We start from the raw sequence: 10026 nt of genomic DNA, 5'->3' as shown, positions 1-10026 counted from the left end.
ACACACACACACACACACACACACACACACAAATTACAGAAAAGGAGGGAGGAATTCTTGCTTGGCACTTAATGGTTTATTAGGATTATTAGTTCTGTTGTAGTGACTTCTTAATGCATTATTTCTAGATGTTTATAATGATATATTAGTGAGCAGTTCCATAATGTAAATATCTCATTTCCAATTTGATTAGATGTTACATGTTTCTGCAAAAGTGTAAAAAAAATGACTGTGACAGAGTGCAGATTGCTTTTAATAAACTGACATATAAACTACTGCCTTCCTGTGGTGAATCGTCAGACAACTGTTCGAATCATACCTCAGATTGTTTTTCCGTCACCTTCTCAGTACCTAAACAAAGTCCAGATAAGAGTAAAACCAATCTTGTCAGTTATTGAAACTTTGTAATCTTGTTTGAAGGTACTTCAATAAGACAAAACTCCTCATTGCTCATGATGCCAGCACCAGGCTACTCTCACAGCTGACCAAGTTCCACGTCACAGAGATAGTCCACTGGGCTCTCAGCGATCCGGAGCCTGCGTGTCTACGAGGCGATCCAGGGGTGTTTCAGACACTGAGCAGCTGTGGCTCTTTTCTCTGGCTGCAGCTCCAACATGGTCAAGAGGAACGAACTGAACTGGGCAGCTTCCTCCCGCGGCCACTCGTACTTATCCAGCAGGATATCGAGCAGGCTCCACGGTTTCAGCTTAGAAATGTGTCGCAGTGTTCCTGGAGAAAGGAAAAAGTAGACTAGTACAGCAGGCTGCTTTTATTGATGGTAACTATCTCATCACCTCTACAGATGCATTAAATGTTGAAACAAATCAATACATTCTTAATAAAGGGTAGGTTTTTGTTCTCTACTGATTAATAAGTGCAGGGAGTTTTTTTTTATATATATATATATATACTGTAATGTCAAGTATACCACAATAATAAACAAACAAACAAACAAGCATCACTGAGGAATTGTATATCAATACGCGACATTACCTTTACGGTTAAAGTATCTTTTGGAATTTCTCCCCGAGAGGGCAAATGGGGATGGAAGTGGCCCCAGCAGCTCAATGATGTGGGCAATGTGATCTACGAGGACACAGGCAGACACTGCATTAGAAGCCGATTCATTTCAAAAAAGAACAACAGGGATGTTTTGGACAACACAAACCTTCCTCGCGGGAGAATGTGGCTCCTGCCTGGGGGTCAAACAAATAGTCACCTGTGGCCAGCTCAAAAGCCTACAGTACATACAAAGGGACACACATTTAAATGGTGGTGACAAATGTAGAAAAAAACCGCAATGCTGGAAAAAAAAAAAAAAACATTCAAAAGGAGTGATGCTGATCATTGTTTTATCTTCTTAATTGCGCAGGGGCTCAGCTCACCATGCAGGCAATGCTCCAGATGTCGGCTGGTGTGTCATAGTCAGCACCAATCACAGCCTCGACAGAGCGGTACTGACACGTCTGGATGTCTTCAGTGAAGTGTTTGTGCTGACAGAAAGAGAGATGAGCGGTGATGTGACACTGTTACATGACCTGCATACCGTACTCCACATACCTTGTTGAACTTACAGCATTTGACTTTTTACATAAAATACCTTCATGCACATTCACACACCAAATGGTACTCCATCGGGAGCCTGTGCCTGTCAACCGCCCACCTGTCAATTAGTGGGCAACCCGCGCTACCATCCAAGCCACAGCCTCCTAATGAAAGACAGGATTATACCCCGGTGGCAACCCATTATGACGTCGCCCCTCGGCGTGAGGTGGGTTTGAAGCGTCGGGTCTGGCATTTTGCCGTAGCTATCTTGGGTGTTTAGAAGTACTAGAAGTAACCATATCTGGTCACTTGGATCTGACTGAGAACCAGTGGACAATATCTCCCCCCACCAATACGACGATCTGACTGTACCCAGGGCATGTCAATCAAACCATGCACGCCCCCAAACATACCTCTCTTTGAGACTTAATATCTAATTAGTGATGGAATTATTAATTGAATTAATGACTTTGTTTATGAATGGGAGTCTATTGGTCTAGTGGTTTTTTTTGGAGCCATCAGTGGTATAGCAATTTATTGGCTTACCTTTTCAGACCTGCAGACTGTGTCCATTTTTACATACAGTCTATAATTAAACCATACATTTCTTTCAAGCTACACCTGACATCCTCCAACACAGCCTTGTCTCTGTGGCAACATACGGCAGCTGTGTTTTTCACAGAAGGACTAGATAAAAATGGCTATCCCGCTGTGCGCCTGTCATATTGCGTAAAATCAATGGGTTGTCACATTTTTACAGTTGCCAGATATCCCATCGCTGTAATCACTTTCATCGCTGTCGTTATTGAGATGTGAGCGTGTCTCCAATGAGATGCACCGCAAACATTCCTACATGATCAAATTTGGAGCGTTTCATTCACTCGCTGTCATTCAGCATTTGAAGAACATTTCTCCTACCTCATTATTTCCCCCATTTTCTCCTCTGCGCGAGAACTTTTTAAGCCTCTTAAAAGTCCTCCTAGTTCTCCGAACAGTTTTTCAACTTAGGGGCTCTCTTTCGGGCTAAGATGCTTTGTGAGTAACTTTAATCTTTACAAGGCTCTACTCTTAACTTTAAGGGGAAATTCTTAGAAAATGTCATAATTCTAAGAATTTTATTAGATTTGAGTCACGAGGAGTAACTAACTTTTATTACGAGGAACCTTTATGAAAACAGCTCTGGAGACTATGTCCATTTTTAAGTACAGTGTGTAATTAAACCATAACTTTCTCTGAAGCTACATATGAAATCGGCCCACAACACAGTCTTGTCTCCCTGGGAACATACGGCAGCTGCGTTTTTCACAGAAGGACTAGGTAAATAGTCCAATCACACTGTGTGCCTGTTATATAGCGCTATGTAAAAACGATGGGATGGGAACATTTTATAAACTTAACCCATGGCCATCTTTGAAACAGTGTGCATTTTGATTCAAAGTTCTGACAACTGGAGGATGCACAGGTAAAAGTCTTACTTCTACCCTTCAGCAAATCTTTCAGGACAAACCCCAAACATATTCTCTTATATCTATATTGTTTTAATTGACACGTTTTTAAATTACAGAATCTGGAAAATATTCACTTAATTCATTGCATGTTATATTTGGACAAGAATTATGGTAAAGTTATTCATGGGAAGTTTTTTGTTTTTTGTTAGCCAAATTCTTAAGGATGAGCAGAGCCTGAATCCCAAACCATCCAAGGCATCGAGCTGCAGCTGAATTTATGATAAGACATACGCATACAGTATATCAACTCCAAGCCGTCCTGCAAAATTTAACAGCATGATGCATTTAAGGGATTTGTAAATCCAGATATTCTCCAAACCTCAGAAGCCAAGTGAAAAAGCTTCTATTATCAAAATAAATTATGGAAGATTTTTTTTTTTTTTTTTAGTCATGGAGGATTGTTGGACTTTCTAATAGCTTCTACAATTTTGAAGATGAAACTATTTAATCTTTCAGCTTTGGTTCGTTTGTCGAATAATCACTCACCACCCAGCAGGCGTTTCCCAGATCAGCAATCTTGATGAAGATTTTGTCGGCATTCTGCGGCTTCAGTAGGTCCAAAAGTACTTCTGAGACGAGACATGAAAGAATTTGGCAACTCTAAGGATCAGGCTCGGAAACATAACATAGAGCTAATATTATTAGCTGGTGTAAACACAACAAACGCATGTGACAAACTGTAAACATTTAAGTTTCCACAGAAAGAGAGCCAAACTGCCGGCATCGCAGTTAAAACATATTTAAAAACAGACATTTCCTGAGACTGACCTCGAGGAGAGGCTGGTGACGGTGGAGGAGGCTCTCCGTCTGCAGGCTGATGTAAGAACACTGATCTGGAGCCAGAGACGGGAGCATCTGCGCTGAGGTCTGGCCGCGAACAGATGGAGTCTCCGTGGCGGTGTGGAGCCAAGTCAAGTCCGTCTTCCAACAGCAGAGTCTGTCTCCTTAACTTCAGGTTAGGACCTGTGAACTTAGAGTGACAAGTGGAGCTGCTGCTGCTGGAAGGAGCGCCGACATCAGAGAAGGACACGCCAGCTTTGTCTCGTTTGCGGTCGGGTGCGCTCTCCTGTCCTCGTCGACTTCTGTCTTTCCCCGTCATCCGTTTAATCGGACTCCTGGAGGCCTTGCTGGACTGCAGGGAGAAGTCAGTAGGAGCAAACGATCAGAAGAGAGCATTTAATAAAGAAACTCCTCTGAAATGTGCTCAGTGAACTCATGCTCAACTTCATGCCTGTTTTGGAAGTGCAGCATATCATGCAAACCTACTCTTGTCAAGCTTGACAGGAGTATGTTGCTATCAATAAACACCACAGCAGCAGCTGTTGGAGGACATCAGAATCTGCTGTAGTGTCTTCTTACACAAACCTGTGGCAAGAGAGAGTCAACATAAGAGTGTAAAGAAGAGGACCATGAAAAATATCACCTGGGTCTGCTTTTTGCTCCAGACTCTGGTTGCATGAAGTTGTCTATTATGAGATACAGTGGCTGTTCCTCTACAAATACGTGGTAAACTGCTCTTCACTTGTCTTGACCCCATTGCAGAAAGAAGCCCAAAAACCTCCTTCCTGCAAATACAGTATATAAAATGTATGTTGCCAACTGTACAATGTTGTTCAGGGATTTCCACTGTCTCTTAAGAAATGAGAAAAAAAATGCAGCAGAATGAGTATAGTGGATAGCTGCAGTGGAGAGACCTTTACAGATCCGTATTAAAACCCAAACAAAAATAAAACTACTGTGCCGTTCGCTGTTTTGACAAGAAAATGAATTTGTACAAATTTCCAAATTGTTTGTGAAATCATTTTGCTGTGTGTAGTGGAGGAAAGATTTCTGCAAACTGAATGCCACATAATGTCACAAAGGTGTGTGTGTAGGAGGTTGCATGTCAAAGCAGCATCCGCATCCCGCCAGGAGACAAGATTTTCACCTTGCCTTCTTCTCACAGCACATCCTGCTGCCATCTTTTCCGAAGGTAAACGCCAAGTCCACGCGATTTAAAAGAAAACGTGATTCAGCTTCCATTGCTCCATTGTCCATTTCTGATGCCCACGTGCCGTTGTGGGCACTCTCAGCAATCTCACCATGACAACTTGGCTCTTGGTGAAGTCACTCAGACGCTCACGTTTTCTTCTGCTTCCAACACATCAACTTCAAGAACTGACTGTTCACCTGCTGCCTAACACAGCCCACCCGTTGACAGGCGCCATAGTAACGAGGCAATTAATGTTATTCACTTTTGTCAGTGCTTTTGAAGTTCTGGCAGATCAGTGTGTATCTTACAAAATGAAAACTGTTACCAGGAAAATAAATGTTTAACATTTGGAATAATGAATACTGGACTTTTTATTGACTAGCCCGTACAGCCTACAAAAACATCAATATAAATCATGTCACATACCACTAATAATAAAACATATTAATTATTGGGTAGGTTTAGGATTTAAATCCTCTGCTCTTGAGCCTCCGACCGGTAACATGCATCACATTTCAATATCAAACAAATCTCAGAGCAGTGTTTTTGTCTTGAATTAATGAGAAAATCATTTGTTAAATTTGTGATACGCAGCCTTTCACATGCTGTGTTTCAAGCTGTTGTCAACATGCAATTAAGAGGGTTAAGTCGTAGAAGCAAAACACGACATCCATCTTACCCATTCTCCAAGAGTGTGGAAAACCCCTGTCAGCTTCCCCAATAAGTTGGACAAACTCTTGAAAAGTCATAGCAGGACCGCAAAGGTCAGAACGCAGTTATAGCAAAGTACACTTGTACTAATAAAACAAATTAAATAATAACATATGAATACATTTCAGGTTTTTCACCTGTTTTTCTCTGGAGCCTCTGTTCACTGGTAGGAAGTGAAAACATCAGCAGAGGGAAAAAGCACAGAATATGAAAATGAGTGGAAAAGGCAGCATCGCTGTCACTTTTTTTTTTTTTTTTTCCACAATCTGTTTTCACAGATTAATGTGACAGGTATACTTCGCTAATTAAACATGGACATGCAGTTAAACCGACTACTGACACAGCATCACTGACCTGAGGAGCTGGTGAAAGCAGAAGACACCGGCAGCTGCCACAGCTTGGTGTCGGCAGCAAGCTTCTGAATATAAACATCATCCACTCTCAACAGGATGTTTTCTGGCTTAATGTCTGTGTGGATGATCTTGCATTTAGTGTGCAAGTAATCTAAACCCTGCAGAACCTGTGATAAGGAAAGAAAAATGTGTCACCTTCATTGCACCTCAAGTCAACGAGGACCTAAAGTAGAAGACGATGTGCTCACAGAAAGGCCTCAGTCATTGGTCAATGACAGGAACAAAAGGGTGGCACAACACCTGTCTGAGGATGCTCTTAACGCAGGGCAGCGGGAGCCCAGTGTAGTTGGATTTGATGATCCACCTCAGCAGCTGGTGGCCCAGAACCTCCAGAACCATGCACACATCTGGTGAGCAATTAAGGACCTGGTTTCATACTGCAGAGCTTTTGGAGTTTCTTGAGTAATTCGAAGAGGTTAAATCACATGGGCAAGATCTGTACATGAAGTCCAACCACTATGATGCAAGGTGTGCAGAGCAGCACATTGTCGTGACAACGTTCATCTCTCTGCGTGTAGGCAACATAAACTGCATATAAAACTATAGTCTCTTGAGTCTCAAAAATGAAGCCAATTCTTTAGTGCCTTAAAGCGCAATATCACTGAGGGCCACTTGGGGCTCACTCCAAAAAACCTCCAATAGACTCCCACTCAAAAAGCATATTTTCTCATGAAATACCAAAGTCAGTTCATTTTTTACACAAGTAATTTTTATCTCATCAGATAGAGTCACTCCTTGTGATCAGCGTTTCAGTGTTTTTTCTGAAAATAATTGATTAGATATCATTCTTGCTTCAATAAAGACAGTGAAGGCCAACATGTCATACTCAAGGCTTCAAAATAGCAGTTCACAAACCAATCCGATGTCTTGATAGGCCCACTTGTAAAAAGAAGAACTTAAAAGCAATACTTTACAGGACAGTCGTACCTGAACCACAAGTTACATACTAGGTTAATTCTAGTGAAACATCTCTGTAAAGGATACGCTCTCCGTTACTTCCGGAGATCTTGAAGTCATCGATGAGGTGAACAACTCTCTCACGTTTGGGATCTTTAGGGTCGCCTTCCCTTACCTGAGTGTCATATATTGAACATTATAAAATCAACCAAAAAAAAAGTAAAAAGATGAGGGCAAATGACCTCATAACATGGTCACTTTTTTTGATTAAATGACCCTAATACTACACACAGTGGTGGTGTCATATTGCTGACTTCATAAAAGTGACAAAATAATTGCAGATAGACTGAATTTTGTATTTCATATCACCATTACACACATTACCAACAGTTCATCCAGTTCTACCGCATGTGTATTATGAAAGTGCTCTAAAATGATGAAAATCCCTTGAGTTGATATTAAAAAAAAATTAAAACCATATGGTCACACTGACACATTTCAGAAGTTTGATCTCATCCAGTGCCGTCTCTGTGAATGTTTGAGCACTCTTCACCACCTTCAGAGCCACAAAGTGCCTCTTCCTGCATGCAAACAATTATGGCAGTGAGTTAGTACTTTGTTTATATAGTACTATATTAGGTGAAAGACATGTTTGAAGGACCTGTACTTACACCATATCCCAGCACAACCATACGGTAGAGAAATGGCCCCATCCTAACTTTTTAACCACTTGGTAACGGTCTACGTAAATTTCTCCAATCTCTACGGGGTAGTAACCACCTGTAGTGCAATACAGAGCAGACATAATGTGAAAATCTCAACCAACCAACATGTTGGATTTTTATGTTTGGATCTTGCCTACCTATGCAATAGTCTGCAGGATTCTCCTGTTGCTCATCATAAGATCCCAGAGACTCGGGTGAATGAGAATCATTCTGTACAGCTGGAAGGCCGTGGCGGTGTTTGCTGGGTTTAGGACTCCCTCTCTCTGAGGAGGGTTGCGGGCTGGATTTGATGAGTGGGTTGGTGGGGCTAGCTGAAAGTAGGGCTGATATTGCAGCAGCATACGATGACGACATTTTTTAACGGGAGCCCGATGAGGCAGCACCCGTAGAGAAAGCTACAACAAAAAAAAAGGCATTTGCATAGGGGTCTTAAATTATGTCTGCATCTCTGAAACAAGAGTTAATTGGCTTTCACTCTGGAAGTTAAGTTTGTGTTCTTGGCTACTGATTGCAGTGGGTCATCTGCGATGACATTTCAAAAGGGCCAGTGAATGTGTATGTTTATTTTTAGCGAGATGAATGGCATGTCAACGTAAATAGCGCCTGACACTGGCCCAGCTGCAAGTGAACTCTTTCTAACAGTGCATGGACTGCTGCGGTGTGGGAGCCACTGTTGTAAACATGAGCAACTGGAAATTCCAATTAATTCATAGTCTTTCACATCTGGGTACAGCAAATATTTTGTAAAGGCAGCAAAGTGATTAGATACATGGAGGACTGCTGTCACTGTACCCAGTAACTAGTAATGTGAGCCTATTTTAGAAGGAAGTGTCAAGAGGTACCTGCAAAAGATCAAGGCATGTGACAGTAAATAACAAAAATAACCACGCCAAGTATTACTGGTACTTTACATCTACAAGCATCAGTTTTGGGTAGCTTTAAAACCCAATAAAGACTGTCATACCTGTCACATATGTTTACAGTGAATAAACAGCTCACTATTCATAACTTGACATGCTAAAAGTTTTCAAACATGCTCATGTTGCCATTTTTTTGTTTTCTTTTGCATTTTTAAAAAAATCATATTGAGCGTGACCTAAAATTGAGTTGAAGACATGTTTAAAACTTAAATAACAATTTGGAAACAAAAAGAAGGGTCTTTATAGGAAAAAATGGCTCAGAAAAGTAGATTTATCCGAGAGAAGAAACACTCCTTCTTACAGACTGGCTAAATTAGGACGACTACAGATGTACTTATCTAAACATTTAACAATCTTCTGCAGTGCTTTGTTAAATCCTTTAATACCTAAATTTCTTGTTTTATAACTGTTGTGTGTAATGTGTATACATTTACTCACTAACTCCTATTGCTTTGTTCTCCACAACGTAAAACTTTCATTCTGAAGGTTGTTTTCAGGAAGTCTTATCTGTTCAAGTGCTAGAATAGCAAAGTATGGAGCACAATGTTACTGGTCTTATCAGTGAGAGTACAAATACTCAGCGAGCTTTGTTTGCCTGTAAAAAAAAAAAACTGCTCAACAGCACCAGAGAAGAAGCCTACTTACCTATGTTCGCGATGTATCCAGTAACGCAGGAAATAAAACGAGCCTGGCGCGAGGAGAGTGGAATCCTTCAGCCCACGAGCTCTGTTCCTCCTCACTCCTCCTGTGCGTGACACTCAGGTCCAGGAATAGCTGGCTGCTGCTGCTGCTGCTGCTGCACTGTGTTTCTGGCAATATCTATTGCCACCAGTTCTATTTCCAGAGGTCATTTAGTTTTAGTTTTTAGTTTATCTTTAACTTCCCTTTGAACCAATTAGCCTTGGTTTTAGCAATACTATATATACATTAGTTTTTAATAGAAAAATACAGAAACATAAAAAAAAAGATAATAGCAAGTACTGTAGGCCACTCTTACTGTTTCATAGTACATAAATAATGGGTTTAAAAAAAAAAGGCACCAGCAGGGCCAGCCCTAATGTGCGTCAATGACGGTCAGTGTCAAAGTTACCATTGGTCAGCCGAATGCGGTGATTGACTGATGAAGTCTCCATTGGTTGGCTGAATGCCACAACTTCTTGTATCCTTTTTAAAAACAAAGCCCTCATTTCAAAATAAAAGGCCCTTAAAGTTTCACATATTTTGCTCATATCGAGTTCGTGTATGTCACCTGTAAAAATTAGGGTAAATCCTCTCACAGCCATGTTCCACCAGCGGCGTTTTCACTTACTTTACTTCCTCAAACATGTCCACTTT

At 41.1% G+C, this 10026-nt stretch overlaps 1 protein-coding gene across 1 annotated transcript; it reads right to left on the bottom strand.

The window, feature by feature from the left end:
• Positions 1-54: 54 nt before the first annotated feature.
• Positions 55-9425, bottom strand: LOC138630052 (SRSF protein kinase 3-like). Its single transcript, XM_069714155.1, has 15 exons — positions 9337-9425; positions 7909-8166; positions 7718-7826; positions 7540-7627; positions 7134-7221; positions 6390-6496; positions 6091-6256; positions 5874-5899; positions 5705-5761; positions 3822-4185; positions 3540-3622; positions 1386-1493; positions 1169-1238; positions 994-1086; positions 55-729 (listed from the first exon to the last, which is right to left on the bottom strand). The coding sequence occupies exons 2-15, from the start codon at positions 8123-8125 to the stop codon at positions 545-547; spliced, it is 1761 nt and encodes a 586-aa protein (XP_069570256.1). The 5' UTR covers positions 8126-8166; positions 9337-9425; the 3' UTR covers positions 55-544.
• Positions 9426-10026: the final 601 nt, after the last annotated feature.

Source organism: Brachyistius frenatus, unplaced genomic scaffold (assembly GCF_029030835.1).
Source record: "Brachyistius frenatus isolate BFR_SWC_R1_liver_20210118 unplaced genomic scaffold, ASM2903083v1 Contig_4, whole genome shotgun sequence".
Lineage (NCBI taxonomy): Eukaryota > Metazoa > Chordata > Actinopteri > Embiotocidae > Brachyistius > Brachyistius frenatus.
Note: the sequence above shows the minus strand (reverse complement) of the source record. Positions and strands in the feature narration are given on the sequence as shown.